The 17782-nt window shown below is 47.5% G+C and overlaps 1 protein-coding gene across 1 annotated transcript in view; it reads left to right on the forward strand.

Annotated features, from left to right (window-relative positions):
- ppargc1b (peroxisome proliferator-activated receptor gamma, coactivator 1 beta) overlaps window positions 1-17782 on the forward strand; it is a 63879-nt gene that overhangs the window by 27839 nt on the left and 18258 nt on the right. Inside the window, exons 2-3 of the mRNA XM_056600210.1 lie at window positions 12742-12927; window positions 15408-15611. Of these exons, the coding sequence (XP_056456185.1) occupies window positions 12742-12927; window positions 15408-15611 (390 nt within the window). The remainder of the gene's footprint in view (window positions 1-12741; window positions 12928-15407; window positions 15612-17782) is intronic.

Consider the following 17782-nt stretch of genomic DNA (forward strand, 5'->3'; position numbering starts at 1 on the left):
ATAATATGTGATTAGCCCTTTTAATTATACCTGAGGGCTAAGCCTGTAGGACGACGGTGTTTTCTGACACTGGGTTCTCCCAGCGCCATAGCAACGACCATCGCCATGACGATGACCATCTGCAGCAAGCTCCTTCCCTGCCCGACCCCTGTGCCCGCCGCATAATGCAGCAAGGCATCGAACGCGCCCAATCGTCTTTGTAATGTACTCTGTAACATTGGACGTGCACTGCCCTCCAAGTCTCTATATTTGGACCAGAATCAAGCCATAACATTACCATGAAGCACACTCCCATCGCTTTTCATCGCATTTACACCGTCTCCAATTCAGGGTTTGATGTTGTTTACCTTTTAACACTTTCATCGGGAATGTCGTCAACGTGGTCAACCCATGCCGCAGCAGTGTGTTGTTTCCTGGTATCTTTGGTCGTAGCTCAGGTTCCCCCAGCCTGACTGTAGGAGACAGCAGGGTAGGATTAGTCTCTACCCTCAAGGGATCTCCCCATTGATCACTGGATTGAGTGTAACGATTGGCCTGCTGGGTGAATATTTTTCCTGCATCACCTTTGGTCCAGTGTGTAGCTCGCTCTCAAGGTTACAGTCAGCTGGTCCTGAGTGGCCAGACAGCCAGACTGGTGGGCTGAGCGTCCACTCAGGTAATTGAACCAGAGAGGGAGGACGGTGGATGGAGAGAACGAGTTGACAGACGGGATGGTTGGTTCATTAGATGGTTATTCCCTGAGAGGAGAGAGGCAGGAGAGAGGGGTGATGAGAGGGAGTAGAGAGGAGGAGGAGGAGGGGGGGAGAGAGAGAGAGGAAGAGGGGAGAAGGAAGAACAGGAAAGGAAGCAGCAGAGAGGAGAGTGGAGGAGGAGTGATGAGGAGAAGGAAGAAGAGGAAGGGAAGCAGAAGAGAGGAGAGTGGAGGAGGAGTGATGAGGAGAGATGAAGAGAGAAGAGAGGAGAGTAGAGGGAAAGAGAGATGAAAGGAAGCGGAGGAGAGGAAAATAGAAGGAGAGGAAACTGTAGTGAACTTTGACCCTGCCTGTAGGAGGGACCTGACAAAGTCCAGGCTGTCCGACCAATGAGACGCGCGTCAGAGGGACACCCACTCACCGAGCATGTGCACACACACGGGGACATTGTCTTGATTGCCCGGTTGATAATTGATTAAAACTCTCTGCATATTGCAACACACGGCTCGCCCACTCTGTGCCATTGTGTTACCAAGCCTGGAGGATCCTATTCCAGCGTCGCTCTCTCTCTCTTTCGCTCTCTCTCTCTTTCGCTCTCTCTCTCTCTCTCGCTCTCTCTCTCTCTCTCTCTCTCTCTCTCTCTCTCTCTCTCTCTCTCTCTCTCTCTCTCTCTCTCTCGCTCTCTCTCTCTCTCGCTCTCTCGCTCTCTCGCTCTCTCTCTCTCTCTCTGACTATCGTCAGATTGGCTAAGCTTTCTCGGTAATAGGCAGAGTGCGCTCCGTTTGGCTGTTAGGGGAGGCTTGGGGGAAGAATGCAGTCCTATGGAGATTGGTCCACGGGTCGCAGAGGATCATAGTGTAAATACATCCTGGAGCAGGGCCTCAGTCTGGGCCTACCAGGGCCTCCAACACAACTCTAAACGTAGCTTTATTAAACTGACACACAAATCCACCTGAGATTATCCTATTCTAGGTATTCTAATGATAATTATCTTTGGTTTAAATGTTTCTATAACATGTAAATATATTAAATTATGTTTTATTAAATATTGATCAGTTTCACTATATTATTATTATTATTATTATTATATGTATGTATGACATTTTTATTCAAATTCACATTTAAAAATGTTATTATGCACACAAACACATCATTTATTCTATAGAATAAATGTGTGTGTCTACATCAATACATTTATTTCTTTTTTTATGATCATTTATTTTATTGGTGCGTTACGCCCTCTGACCAAGTCAACCTCTTTCTGAGTGATAACCTTGGGTTACGAGGTACAAGGGTTTGAGTGGAGTTTTATAGTTAAAAGCTTAAACAGTACTTGTACTGTCTTGACATCAGGGTTTCCAGTGCCCCGCGTGCCTCTAAGCCTGGCTGTGATTAGGGCTTTGGATGTCCTATTGGCTGGCCAGAGAATTAAAAAGAGTGTGAAGTAATCTGATTGGCTGAGGCGGGGTTGAGGAAGCTCAATTGATAGATTTAAAGATTTGAAAGGAGCATCTTGTGGAGGAGATTGGATTCTGAGCAAAGCAGCAGACACACACACACACACACACACACACACACACACACACACACACACACACACACACACACACACACACACACACACACACACACACACACACACGCACAGAATTATTGTGGAGCTTCTTGAGACTAAATATGCACTCAGCCATATATAAACACACACACACACACACACACACACACACACACACACACACACACACACACACACACACACACACACACACACACACACACACACACACACACACACGCTCCTGGTGGTGGTTGTTTGAAGATGCTGTTGACCTCATTATGAAGCTAGCGGCTAGCCCTGCATGGCTGCTGATCCGCAAACTGGGGGGTTAGTGGTTAGCTAACCGGGGACTAGCTGATCAGGCGTAACAGAACCCTCACGGTGCTCATTAAACCCTCTGTGACCTTTGACCTCCATACCCCACAGTATTGAGGTTTGCTACACATTTTCCAACTTCATGTTGAAGGGATTTACAAACGTTTCCTCCTTTAACGTCTTGCAGAGGGAGGAGGAGGGAGGGAGGGAGGGAGGGAGGGAGGGAGTGGGCGAGTGAAGGAAGGATGGAGGGAGGGAGGGAGGGAGGGAGGCAAGGTTGAAAAGACAGCGGGATGGAGGGATAAAACGGATGTAGGGATGGAGGTGGAGATGAATGTTTGGAGATGGATGGATAGATAGACAGACGGAGCGATGGGCGGATGGATCAGTACGACTCGTATCGCATAAAATACAAAAAAAAAGTTAGAGAACGGATCACAGAAAGGCAGGGAGGTGTGTGGAGGACGTAGTCAACGTTCATATTCTACTGAGGCTGTTCTGAATAGAAGACATCACGCGGCGCCCGGGATATGTAGGCCACGCACCATTCCACCGCCGCATCCCAGCACTGGGATTACAGGCTGGAGGGGCTGGGAACACTGGGAGAGAGAGGCTGGCAGTACTGGGGGGGGGGGGGGGGGGGGGCTGGGGGTGTATCTGTGTTCCGATGACTTACCACAGATACATGATAACAAGGAATTCAAATTGAAAATAAATAAATTGGTATGGGTACTGCTCATTAGGGAATACGAGTATCTTCCAAAAAAATTATGCATGTGAAAAAATGTCAACTATAGAAATGCAAATGAATAGATTGTGTTGCACTGCAAGTCTAGTAAGAAGAAGATGACAAAATATGTGGAGTAGAAAATCCTAAAGGGAGGATGTATTATATTTGAACTACAACCAGTGGAGTGAGTAGACCATTGAGTCCGCCACTAGATCCAGTAGACCTCCAGACCCCTTTGGAGCTCTGCTTGTGTTTTAAGTCCTGGACAGCCCCCAATATAGTCCCCTTGTTTGACTTGTAGCTAGCGCTAGCCAGGTATCCCACTGTGAGCCGCTGAGGCTAAGGAAGCTATCGAGGTCCCCATCAGATACACTTGATGCATTTCCTCCGGCACATCTCTTGCTAACAAATGCTAACGGCTATCTCTAGGCATCTATTAATATAAACTAAGCAGAGCTAGTGGCCTAGTGAATGGCTGATTGGCTGAATGGCTGTTTTTAGCGGTATGTCTGGGACTTGGGAGCATGAGTAATGCCAGTAAAAGGTGAAACACACAGAGGTAAATACCTGCTTAAATGATCAGTCTAAGTAAATCAGGAACAAGTTGAGAGGGAGATAGAGCGAGAGAGACTTAAAACTATAACGAGACAATCTAAACATCATAGAGGAGACGGCCGGCTGCCGCATTCTGGTGATGATGATGATGACCATAATGGGTACTATGGATAGTGTGATGAAGATGGAGGGGAGAGCCCGATGAGGAGATGGAGAGCCTGCATGCTCACACAGCAGGGGGCCTGGCGACCGGTCGCCACGGTAATGGGATCCAAACGGCAAAGCGGATTCTGAGCTCAGACACGGATGGAGGAGCAGCTGGAGGACCTAGGTTGTGATTTCAACCCTAATCGGAACCTCACCTCCGACGCTGACCTCTGAACTCAGTCTGAACCGTAACCCTCACTTGACTTCATAACTAATCACTCCCATCATGACTTTATCTTCAGAACCCCTACAAACCAAACAGATGATCCCAAAGAAGTTTGGGGACACAGTTCAAGTTCTCCAAGTCTCCGAGTTGAGTCTGTTATGTTGAAATGGCTCCACACTGACCTTTTCTCCCCCACAGTCTATAAAGAGCAAAACCAAGTCGAACCCGAACAAAGTTGTTGAAACAAATCTCCCAGTTTCTTCACATGCTGTTAGACCAAGCTGTAATGGTATCCAAAAGGTCAGCATTGTGTTGGTATCACAACACAAGCAAGCAGCTAAAACAATTGGTGAGCGACGACCGGAGACACAAAGGGGTTTATTTAGCAACTTGGCCACGACAGCACCTCATGTCAAGTTACTCAGACAGGCCTCAACGCCACTCAATAACACTTAGAACCAGAACACAGACCAGAACCTGAAGCAACAACCCTAGTATTGGTGTATGTGGGTGTGCTTTAGTCGGGGGGGGTTATGTGGCTATGTTATGGGGGCAGTTAGTATGCTTGTGTGTTTGCATGTGTTTCCCGGTGTGTGCGAATGTGTACTATTGTGGTTGCATGTATGTGTGCATGTGAGTGTGTGTGACTGCGTGCCTGTCTTAGGCACATTTAGCAGTGAGGAGATTATTTTCCTGAATCCATACGGTCGCTCCTCTTCCCGTATGCTCCCCTGCCTAGTTAATTATTCAGGTTCCATAGATATGCTATCTTAACGCCTGGCGACGTCTGATGCCTACAGACCTGTCATGCTTCCTCCCCTCCTCTCCTTGACTCCTGCCCCCTTTTTTCCTCTCCTTAAAACCCTGCCACCCCTTCCTCCTCTCTTCTCTGCCTTCCTTAGAGCCCTACCTCCCCTCCTCTCCTTGCCTCCTACTCCCTTCTCTCCTTTCCTTAGCGCCCTACCTCCCCTCCTCTCCTTGCCTCCTGCTCCCTTCTCTCCTCTCCTTATCGCCCTGCCTCCCCTCCTCTCCTTGCCTCCTGCTCCCTTCTCTCCTCTCCTTATCGCCCTGCCTCCCCTCCTCTCCCTGCCTCCTGCTCCCTTCTCTCCTCTCCTTATCGCCCTGCCTCCCCTCCTCTCCTTGCCTCCTGCTCCCTTCTCTCCTCTCCTTAGCGCACTGCCTCTCTTCTTCTCCCGTCTCTCTTCTCCTTGCCTTGCCTCCTGCTGCCTTACAGCACTACGGACTTGATCTCTGAACTGCTGCTGCTCGTTTAGTCGCGGTAAAGGAGTCAAGGAAAGAAAATTACTGTGACCGTCCCTTTAAGGTCACGTGTAATCTAATAGGCTTGATTAATTTAACTATTTCGTTTGTCCGTCTCAAACTCTCTCTATCTCCTGCTCTCTCTCTCTCTCTTTCTCTCTCTAACGGACACTATGAGGCATGTAATGAGAAACTCTAGCTGTCAATTTATTACTATGGCCATTCATCTAGACAAAGGAGTGTGTACATGCGTCTGTGTGTGTGTGTGTGTGTGTGCGTGCATCTGTGGGTGTGTGTGGGTGACGTGTGTGTGTGTTTGCTTGCATCTCTTATGTCTGCTGGTGACTGGAGGAGACATTGTCATCAACAGATGGTTCCTCAACTGTCTATTCACACACACACACACACACACACACACACACACACACACACACACACACACACACACACACACACACACACACACACACACACACACACACACACACACACACACACACACAGAGACTGCACAATGCACTCAGAGAGATGAAAAGCAGTGGCGCACATATGTGAATAAAAAGGCTCCTGCTGGTTTCGTATCAAACGGACCAATTCCCAGACTTCAGCTGCAGCTGTGTGTGATGTGGTTTATGGTTGTTAGAATCTCCTTTTTTTTGGCGGAGAAGGGGAGTATTTCCTGGTTGTTTTTAATTTAGAATATATATATATTTTTAACAGTGATGAAACGTGTCCCTTGTCTCCCTTACGTCCCCGTGAGTCTCGTCTTTGGGCGGGGAGAGGACGAGGAGAGGATGGGAAACAGTTATTTTCTCCTCATCTTGTCCAAGTCATTGAGCCAGGGAATGTGTACTCAGTAAAATAAATTGTAACATTTCTGCTGTTGGTGTCTTGGAACAATGTGTGTGTTTGTGCATATAGTTGGTGTGTGTGTGTATGTCATAAAATTGGTGGCAGACAAGCACACTCACTCAGTCACCTTTAAAATGTTTACGTCAGTGAGGAATGCAAAATAATTAATAATAATAAATAATAATTGTTTAGCCATAAAGGTTGACCCTTATACATCGAGCCTTGGCCCACATGGAGGGTTAACTCCACAAGGTGTGTGTGTGTGTGTGTGTGTGTGTGTGTGTGTGTGTGTGTGTGTGTGTGTGTGTGTGTGTGTGTGTGTGTGTGTGTGTGTGTGTGTGTGTGTGTGTGTGTGTGTGTGTGTGTGTGTGTGTTTGGTGCTCTAGTATTTCACATCCCCATTTGTCCTCCAGCTTTCTCATCAGCATCCTTCACCCTGATAGTCGCGTGCCGGCATCTGCCCTTTAGATGCCCTCTACTCTGGCTCTCTACACACACACACACACATACACACGCACACGCACACGCACACGCACACATTCAGAAACATTCTTGCAAGACGACCTCTTGACATGAAAACACCTGACATGCAAACACTTAACATACACTTTTGCACACTTGGGCACACACATTGTTGCTTACATGAACACTCAACTGCATGCACATGCACTCACACAGGCTGGCGCACACGCAAACACACAAAGGCACACAGGTGCACTAATTGTGCTGAGAACTATGGAGTTTTTTCTTTCCCAACAGCCTGACCTTGTGTGGTTCTGCTCTGCAGTGGTGGCGTGCACGTGAGAGAGTGTGAGTGTGTGTGTGTGTGTGTGTGTGTGTGTGTGTGTGTGTGTGTGTGTGTGTGTGTGCGTGTTGTTGATTCATCTTCGGGAATTCCATATGGGAGACTTTGTGTGTAAGTTCACAATCTCTATGTTTGCTGTGGTTTTGTAAGAATGTGTGTGTGTGTGTGTGTGTGTGTGTGTGTGTGTGTGTGTGTGTGTGTGTGTGTGTGTGTGTGTGTGTGTGTGTGTGTGTGTGTGTGTGTGTGTGTGTGTGTGTGTGTTGGTGGGTGTGTGAATTTATGAATGGATCGTGTGAGTGAGAGCACGAGAAAAATAAAGCGTGCAGTGGGATTTCTAAAACGAGACACGGGGTCACATGACGAGCTCGGTGAGCAACCTTATATAACACGCTAGTGTCATGACGCCAGAACACGCACCAAGTGGGTCACCAGCCGACCACCAAGCCCTGCTCGTGTACCGCAAAGCTCCGCAATCACAGTCTGACCCAACATATCCTAGATACTTCCCATAGCCGAATTCATCACCGTTTATTACATACATCCGACATAGTCCAGAACATATTAGAAATCCTAACTACTTTTTACTTACACCATACACAACATGAAATCATCCCAGTTTATTACACTGTTCATAGCCGATAATAACACAGATAAATGACGGTTTATTAAACATCCTTCATAGTCCACAACACAAGAGAAAGCATTAGAGATTATTACAGGCATCCTACATAGTCCACAGCTCAAATAAATCCTCACAGTTTATAATAGACAACCTACATAGTCCACTCCACAAAGAAATCATCACCGTTTATTATAGTCATCCTACATAGTCCACAACACAGAGAAATAATCACAGTTTATAATAGACATCCTACACAGCCCACAAACACAGAGGAAAACATCCTCCGTAGACACATGACTTGTCATTCACCACCTGCTGAATTAAAACAAAGTGTTAGAGATTTGGCGTTTGAATCATTGCTGGATTAGAGTATTGATACCGATAGTTTCCCTTTTATTCTTGCGTCGGGAGCCTTGGGTCTAATCACGGCTGTCGGGTTGAAATCGTTAGGGCTTATTTTTTGAGTAACACGGTGTCGACATATTTTAAAGAATGCGTTCACACCTCGTTGCCCCCGGGCTTGTTTACTGAAAAGGAAAAAAGGAAGAGGAACGACGGGATGTTCGAGTTCTCGTGAGGTAAAGAGGGAATCTCCCTAGGAGAATGAAACCCAGACGACCAAGAGGAACCAGACAGCTTCAACGAGGAAGAGACAAACCGGAAAAAAACACCAAAAGATGAAGAGAAACTGACCGAAGGGGACAGAACACAATGGGTGGCGCGTTGCCAAGTATGTGTGTGTGTGTGTGTGTGTGGATGTGTCAGTGTTTCTGCATCATTTGTATACTGTGTAACTGATTTTGTCTGTCTATTGAAAGACATGATGTTATATCCTGGTATTTCTTCCAGGAGGGTTGGCTAGCACAACCCGTCTAACATACAGAACATAACAGAACTCTGGCCCAGCGAGAGCCTCTTCCTATAAATAGCTCAGCAGGTTAGGCCTGGACGTGGATCCGCTCCGTTATGGATGGGCCCACTTTTCCCATTAAAGCGGAACGCAACCAAAAATGGAAGTGGCCGGGATTTGATTTTAACCCCCGAAACACCCTCCCTTCTTCACCCCTATTACCCCCAAACGATAGCACCTACTCTCGGCCCTCTTTCACACACTGTCACCTCAAGGTCGCTTACTTCCTTGAAAATAAAACAAACAGCAAAAACACGCGACCTCCCGTTAATCTTCCATGAAAGTGTTTGCTCTTAATGAGCTTCAAAGGGGTTTCCTGAGGGCGCATTCATCTTGCGGCCGCTGTGTGAAGCACAATGGGACTGGACATCTTGTTCCTCCCATTCAGGTCCTCCGTCCGTGAGGGAGAGTCGGGCCCGGTAGTGATGTCACCAAGCTATCTGTGTTGGGCTAGTGATGCCTTAAGGCCACCAGGGGACGACGAATGTGCCCGTAAAAGAAGCCCGCTCCATTTCTGTATTCGGTATTGTTGGTACGGTGTCCTGGTGGGTAGACACACTGCAGGCCTGTGATGTGCATGTATGTGCCAGTGTGTGTGCGGGTTTTTTCTGGGGGGGGGGGGGGGGTGGGGGGGGCTGGTGGTATGTGTGTGACAGCTAGTTAATCCGGTGACCTTAAACCTTCATTGCCCAAGGATGTTTTTATTGATTGACGGCCAGCGAGTATGGAACGAGAGGGGGAGAGATATATGGAGAGGGAGAGAGAGGGAGACATGTGGAGAGAGAGATATGGAGGGAGAGAGAGGGGAGAGATATGGAGGGAGAGAGAAATGAAGGGAGGAAGAGGGAGAGAGATATGGAGGAAGGGACAGGGAGAGAGATATGGAGGGAGAGAGGAATGAAGGGAGGGAGAGGGAGAGAGATATGGAGGGAGAGGAATGAAGGGAGGAAGTGAGAGAAATATGGAGGTGGAGAGGGAGAAATATGGAGAGAGAGAGGGAGAGGTATGGAGGGAGAGACAGGGATAGATTGATGGATGGAGGGATGTCCGAGCCGGTGAAGCAGGAAGGTGCTAAAAGGTTCCAAATGAAAGAGAAAAGAAGGATTGCAGGAAAGAAGGAGCAAGGAGGATGGGGGGCGGGGGGGGGGGGGGGGTAGGGAGAGAGGGGGATGAGTCAGTAACACGTGAGCTGCATGCTAAGAGCACACACACACACACACACACACACACACACACACACACACACACACACACACACACACACACACACACACACACACACACACACACACACACACACACACACACACACACACACACACACACACACACACACACAATGACCCCTGCTTGAAAACAAACACACTTGCATCAGCATCCAGTGGCCAGGATGAGAGGGAGGGTTGATGAGGAGGGTGAGAGAGGGTATGAAGAGAGGAAGCAAGGAGTATGGAGGATAGGAATCGTTATATCTCTCTGTTTCTCTCTCTTTCTCTCTCTCTCTCTCCCTCCCCTCTGTCTCTCTCTCTCTCTGTCTCTCTCTCTGCCTCTCTCTCCTCCTCTGCTTTAATCTTCTATTTCTTCCTGGTCTCTCTTGGGATGTTCTCGTTCTTCTTTTTTTTGCTCTTTTCCGCGTCCGTCTCCCCCTCTACCATCTCTCCTCTCCTCTCTTCCTCTCTCCAGTCGTCTCCTCCACTCTCCTCTCTCCAGTCGTCTCCTCCACTCTCCTCTCCTCTCCTCTCCTCTCTTCCTCTCTCCAGTCGTCTCCTCCCCTCTCCTCTCTCCAGTCGTCTCCTCCACTCTCCCACCTCTCCTCTCCTCTCTCCAGTCGTCTCCTCCCCTCTCCTCTCTCCAGTCGTCTCCTCCTCTCTTCCTCTCTCCAGTCGTCTCCTCCACTCTCCCACCTCTCCTCTCCTCTCTTCCTCTCTCCAGTCGTCTCCTCCTCTCTCCTCTCTCCCCCTCTCCCCCCCTCCCCTCCCGAGACAGGGGCAGTTGTGTGTAGTTATTAAACACCTCCTGACCCAAATAACGTGTTTGTTTTTGTGGCAGCTTTGAAGCAGCTTCTAGAAAAAACGATTGCTTTGCAAACCTTATGAAACATGGCCCCGTAGCCGACAGGAAACCGGCTGGTTTGTTTTGTAGCGTTTGACCAGATTGATGTTCGGATGGTTTATGGTTTGTTGTAAACAAATTCTGAGCGGTTGTTTTAAAGGGAGCGTTGTGTGTAAGGCTCTATTTATAATCACAAGGAATGAGAGAGAGAGAGAGAGAATGTGTGTGTGTGTGTGTGTGTGTGTGTGTGTGTGTGTGTGTGTGTGTGTGTGTGTGTGTGTGTGTGTGTGTGTGTGTGTGTGTGTGTGTGTGTGTGTGTGTGTGTGTGTGTGAGAGATATATATATTATTATATAGGGCATTTTCAAGGTTGGTCTTAGGGCCTAACACCATTCTGTCGGGAACATGCTTGCTCAAACAGAACGCCACGCCTAATAGTAAGGTGTGGCCTTCTGTTTGAGTAACCGTGGTCACACTGGAATGTTGACAGTGAACGGAATACCACTGATTGTTTTCAAACTGCTACTTTCAAATTGGATGATGCTTAGGTAGGCTGCAGGGTTCGGCTTAGCTCAGGAGGTAGAGCAGTTGTCTTGTAACCACATCAACACTCCTAGCTGAGTGTTGATGTGTCCCTGAGCAAGACACTTAACCCTAACTGCTCCTGACGAGCTGGCTGTCGCCTTGCATGGTTGACTCTGCCGTAGGTGTGTCTTTGTGTCTGTGTGTATTAACCGATGTAAGTCGCTTTGGATAAAAGCGTCTGCTAAATGCCCTAATTGTAATTGTAGCTAACCTTCTTAGCTAACTCCTTTAAGTTGCGCACCATGCTAACTTGCCCAGGTAGGCTGCCAATTTGCTAACCCACCAGGCTACAACTGGGCTAGCTACCCTCTGCGGATAACCTGTCTAGGTTAACCTGCATAACTAACCCGCCTAAGCTTATCTCACCCTGGCTCCTTCGCTAAGCTAGACTGCAGGCTATCCAGCCTAGTTTACCCGGCCTAACTAATCCACCATGTTAACTAGGCTTATTATAACAGACTGGGTAGCTAACCTATGAGGCTAACCCTCCAAGCTATCCTGAAATGCTAACTCACCAAGCTAATTGGATTAAATGATTGAAAAGTAAAACTCATCCTCAATAACATGGCGTTTACATACACACTCACACACACACTCGCGCTGAGACTCACAGCTATGTGTCATGTACAATCCCATGATGCGCTACACTTCAAACACTTGAGCAGTTTGTTTCATATCTAGCCAGTTTCCTCTCATTCTCTCTCTCTCTCTCTCTCTCTCTCTCTCTCTCTCTCTCTCTCTCTCTCTCTCTCTCTCTCTCTCTCTCTCTCTCTCTCTCTCTCTCTCTCTCTCTCCCCCCCTCTCTTTTAGTCACAGCTTTTATATGTGCTGCACTTCCCATTTGTGACTTCAGGCCACATGGCTGTCTGGCCACACACGCACTCTCACACATATACTCGCACACGCATTCACAAACACACACACACACAGTGCTAATTGTTACGTTCTAATCATAATTACGCTGCATATACTTTTCAGAAGTGCAATGTTCCATATTAATCACCTTCTACTTCCTGTCTTGACTGGTATTGTGACTTATTGTAGGATAATAAACGTTTGATGGAAAAATCTTGGGGCACAGAACCCCCCGACCTCTTGTGTTTTTTAAACAGATCAATGGTGTTTAATAGGGAAGGGAGAATCTCTGGGCACTGATACGATGTGTTACACCAAGTCAAACCCCCTCGCCCTCAATCTCTCTTCACCCACTGTCACTCTCTCTCATCTCTCTCTCTCCCGCAGTCCTCCCTCTCCCTCCGTCTCCCTCCCTACTGGCTGTCTCTCCGCTGCTCTCTCCATCCTCTCTCAAGTCTTAATTGCTTTATTGGCACGAAAAATACAATTATTCCCCTCCTATTGCCCACGCGTATGATATAATATAAATACAACATCATAACAACTGGTCTCTCTGTGTCTCTGTGTCTCTCTTCCAGTATGGGGAGGAGGAGGTGTGTTCGGACCGGTTGGACTCAGACTTCCCAGATATCGATCTGTCCCAGCTGGACGCCAGTGACTTTGACAGCGTCAACTGTCTCAGCGAGCTGCACTGGTGCAACGACCACGCCACCGGAGCGTCACCGGCCTCCGCACGGTACAGCACGACCGACGAGCTCTTTGAGGTGTGTAGAACACGCATGCACGCACACATGTACGCACGCACGCAAAATGACATGTGCACGCACGCACGCACGCACGATCCACAATGTTTTCAGCCAACCATAGGCATCCTTGAGCAAGATTTCATAACGATGCTTACAATTCATTGTAAGTCTTTTGATCAAAGGGTCTGCTCAATGACTGAACACACACCGTCACAATCCTGTTTTTGAACCTCTTACCATCTGATGTCTCTCTCTCTCTCTCTGTCTATGTCTCTGTCTCTCACTCTCTCTCTCTCTCTCTATATATAGCGAGAGATATTGGACCAGTCTGTGTGATGCTCTGTGCTTCTATATGCTCTGATATGATGACTGATGATTGATTAGTCTCTAATTGATTTTGTTAATACAACAGGCCTCTTCATAAACCGCAGTCCATATGCACAAACACACATCCTAACCTTTTCTTTCACTCGTCCACTTTCGTCTCTCTATTATTGTATTTCTTTCTTTCTTGTCTGATTTGTTTCATTTCTATGTAGTGCTGTCCTATGATGCCCTGCATGTTCACGGAAGCCTGTTGGGTCTAATGCCATGTTGAAATTGATTTGTATGTTATTTATATGTGTGTGTGTGTGTGTGTTTGTGTATGTGTGTGTGTGTGTGTGTGTGTGTTTAATCTACGCTCCGTGGTGATGCTGGGAATCTGGCCAGTCGGCCATCGATCCCAACGTTGGCCATTTAAACTTCATTTAACCTTGTAGGACAAGGGGAGGAGAGGAGAGGGGAGGAGGGGAGGAGTAGAGAGGGAAGAGGCAAGGAGGAGGGTGAGGGGAGTGGAGGGGAGAGTGGGAAGAGGAGAGAGGGGAGGAGAAGATGGGAGAGGAGGGGAGAGGAGGAGGGGAGAAGGATGACGAGAGTTGGGGAGATGGTTGAGGAGCTGGGCAAAGCAGGGAAGAGGAGGAGACGAGAGAGACGAGGAGGAGGGAAGAGATGAGGAGAGGACAGAGAAGGCTGAAGGAGAGAATAGGAGAGAGGGGAGGAGTAGGTGAAAAGGGAGGAGAAGTGAGAGGGGAGGAGAGATGGAGAGATGGGAAGAGGGGATTAGAAGAGAGGAATGGGGAAAAGGGAGAGGGGGTTAGGAGAGAGGAGGATAGGATTGTACAACATTACTGTCATGTACAAATATGAAAGTCAGTTCTATGTCGAGAAAGAAAGACTGACTGATTTTGCAACAAAAATATGCCTCACTATTTTTAACACTAACTCTCAGAATACCATTCAGTTATAATCAGAGAGGCAGTACAATACAGAGGCTTATATGCTGAACAATGATGTTCAGTCAGTCTGCAGTGAACAATGACTTGAATGATGATGAGAGGGAAGGAGAGCAAGAGACAGTGAGAGAGGGGAGATGGAAAGTGACAGAGCGAGACGGAAAGAGAGAGAGTAAAACCAGACTGCAAGCTGTAGGCTGACCCTGCTCGCTACTTATGACCAGGTGTCTCAGGTGGTAACACCTTGGCAGATGGTGCGGTAAAACCTCTCCTTCCTTACAAGCTGACCTGTCCTGCCTGCCTACTTGGAGAAAAGAGACAGGGTCTTTATGTGAAATGAAATAATTGTTGTGGAAATCGATTGCCACTGAGAATAAGAGTGACAATTGGCACTAGAAGCATCCAGAGATCACATACATTTTGAATACCTATTCACTAGAAGGGTTAATTAACCATAAGGCTTTCGGAAGTTCAGGTAGAGGCCAGACAAGCTTACCCACTAACTTGTTGACTGGTTGTACCCCAGCTGCTAGGAGGTTCCCTAGGTCCTAGGAATATTCCTTTTCAAGGGCCAACTCTTGAAACATTCCTTTTCATTTACCCCCGTAGCGTGTGACATGTAAAACAAATTGATCTGCAAATGATCAAACATGAACAATTATGCAAAAGAGATGCAGTTAAGGCATGTCAAACATATGACAACATACGGTATGATTCAGTAGCCCCATAATTCAGCGTGTTATATTGTACTATTTAGTTACATAGCAGACAGTTTTATCCAAGCGCTTGTCCCTTAATCCAACAATATTTTTGGCTCTATTTTCCTGTCTGGGATTAAAAAAGTATATTTCATCCCAAAGTGACTCACAGGGAATTAAAATGCATCTGCTTTAGGATCCGGCTCCAGGAAAGCTCCAGGCAGGCTTCATAGATTAGGGGTTGTATCGAGAACCTTTCTGCTCAGTCTCATCACACCAAGCCCCTGCGATATCCTATTCTACTCTGTTTTCTATGTTTTTCATTCTACCCATTTTATGTTTTTTTCAATGCTTTATCTCTTTATATTTAAATAAAAACTCTACGTTAACTCTAACTCAGTTCTGATACAGCACACTGTATCTATGTAACATTTTCAACAATAAGTTCTCCCTAATTGTCCTTTCTTTACTAGTATCCTCAATACTGAATCTGACTCTGTGTTCGCCTCTACGTCGCCCCCTGCAGATAGAAGAGGAGAACGCGGCCCTGCTCGCCGCGTTGACGGACAGCCTGGATGGCATGGTGGATGCTGAGGTGGGGGGGCTCTCTGTCTTCCAAACCCTGGGGGAGGGGCCTAACCAGGGGGAGGAAGACGACGATGCCGTCCTTCCTCTCAACACCGGGGACTTCAGCCAATCGCTTGGAACGGAGACGGAAGACCCCTCGCTGGTGGGTAGAGCTCTGACGTCATCTCCTGTTTGGTCGGTGGCAGGTCGCAGGGTACCGATGGCGATGTTGCTACCCTCTTGGTAGTTCTGTTGTTTAGGAGACAGGTCTTTTGTTTTGATGTTCCTCACTTTACTGACTTCCTCTTGGCAGCTTAGATTCTGACGAAGGGAGAGTTCTCAAAGGAAGGTCATTCCCTGAACGTTGAATATGTTTCAAATTTGAATCTCCAATCCATTGAGCGTCAGCCTCGATATGAATGCAGGATTTAGTAATGGCCAGCGGTTCGAACCAAATGCTCAATTCAAACGGTCAAAAGAAGCCAATGATTTGATATGAAATAAATAAAAGCCAACATTATTGTAAGCAAAGAGGTCAAAAGAGAATGGGAGTTCAGTTCAGTGACACTAATAGTTCATACAAGCCAACGTACAGTTATTGGTTGCTAAAAGACACTAACAGGTGCTTACCGTTTGGGGGGCTTACTATTGGTAGTAGTTCATGAGAATTAGATCATAGTTCAAATAGGCGCAGTTCAAATAAGTGCTAATAGAGATAGCCTACCATAATTTAACACTTTATACAAGCTATCAGTTAGTAGGCAAAACAGCTTACAGGAACGGAACAGAAGCTAATGGTTAATGAGAGCTTACAAAATTGAACACTTGATTGGAGCTATCAGGTCATGGGAGCTAACTGGAGCTAACTGGAGCTAACTGGAGCTAACTGCTGACATGAGCTCACAGGAGATAATGGAAGCTTACAGTTATTGGGGGCGAACAGGAGATGAAGAGCAGTTGATGAGGATAACATTATTCAACAGTTCACGGAAGCACGTGGAGGCCACGAAGCGACCTTTCAACTCCTCATGCTCCACCACGTTATGTGTGTGTGTGTGGGTCTGTGTGCGTCTGTTTTGTTCTGTGTGCGTGGCCTTGTGACGTTCCCGACGCGCGATCACGCGTGTACTTTGGGGTTGAACCCAGCCGTTCAGTGAAACTCACTCCCAGGAAGAGAGGCCGGGACTGTCTGTTTTTGTTCTACCAGTGTCAGCCAGGTTTAGCCGGTCATCGGATCCTTCCTGCACCTGAGCTCAGAGCCCAAAATACGCTGGCTTCCATCTCCTGGTCGCACACCGCAATTCTCCCTGGAAACTTTGCCCTACTTTGTTTCGCGTCTCGGCTTTCCTTTCTCTGGGCCGGTCAGCGGCAGCAGGGAGCAGCCACACAGCCTAATCGAAAGAGGAAGCCACTTGGCCGTAATAGATCACGTGATGGCACTGCAGATGTTACGCACCCTTATTGCACTTGTCGACTGGAATCAAGAACACTTCACGAAGGGAGGCATGAGGCACGGGAATTGTTTTCTTTTCGTGTGGTTTGATTGATTTCATTTGCTTTGGTGGCAGCGTTACAGAGAGATTATTGTCAAGAAGGGCATGTAGGACAGAGACAGGCTCAATGCCTAGCGCTGAAATGTCTGCATCACACACATGCACACACACACACACACGAAGGCACGCACATCACAAACGCATGCGCACACAAATTCACAAACACGCACGAACACACACGAACACACACACACACACACACACACACACACACACACACACACACACACACACACACACACACACACACACACACACACACACACACACACAGAGACACGTTTTCTGTCACCCCTGTCCTGCTCCTCGTAATTCCAAAACGGAATGTTAGGCGTCGAAGCGGCCGTCGCCCGTAGCAACGGAGCCGGTTTCCAGGAGCCGGTGGCTAGAGCCAGCAGGGAAGATAAGACGCCTCTGACATCAGAGCTGGTCCGGGGAGACCTAGCCAGTGGAAATAAGAGGCATTCCTTTCAAATTGACTCGGCTGGATAACGACCTTTTATTTGGCATCTGGAAGTAGATGAAACAGAATGGGAAAAATAAGTAACAAAAACATCCCAGATCTTTAACAGTCAGCTAATAGCTCAATTATTGTGTTAGGCTCATTCCGTGTGTTCAATGCGACGATACGACAATACTTGTCAAACCCTGAAAGGGGAACCAGATGACAAATACACACCACACAGACGTGGGCGTTGGAAGACATACAGGCTCTGACAGCCCAGAGCAGGTTCACAATATGGGAGCCAACAGCCTAATGAAAAATACAAGTGTGATGCAC

The sequence above is a fragment of the Gadus chalcogrammus genome, chromosome 10 (genome assembly GCF_026213295.1).
Source record: "Gadus chalcogrammus isolate NIFS_2021 chromosome 10, NIFS_Gcha_1.0, whole genome shotgun sequence".
Lineage (NCBI taxonomy): Eukaryota > Metazoa > Chordata > Actinopteri > Gadiformes > Gadidae > Gadus > Gadus chalcogrammus.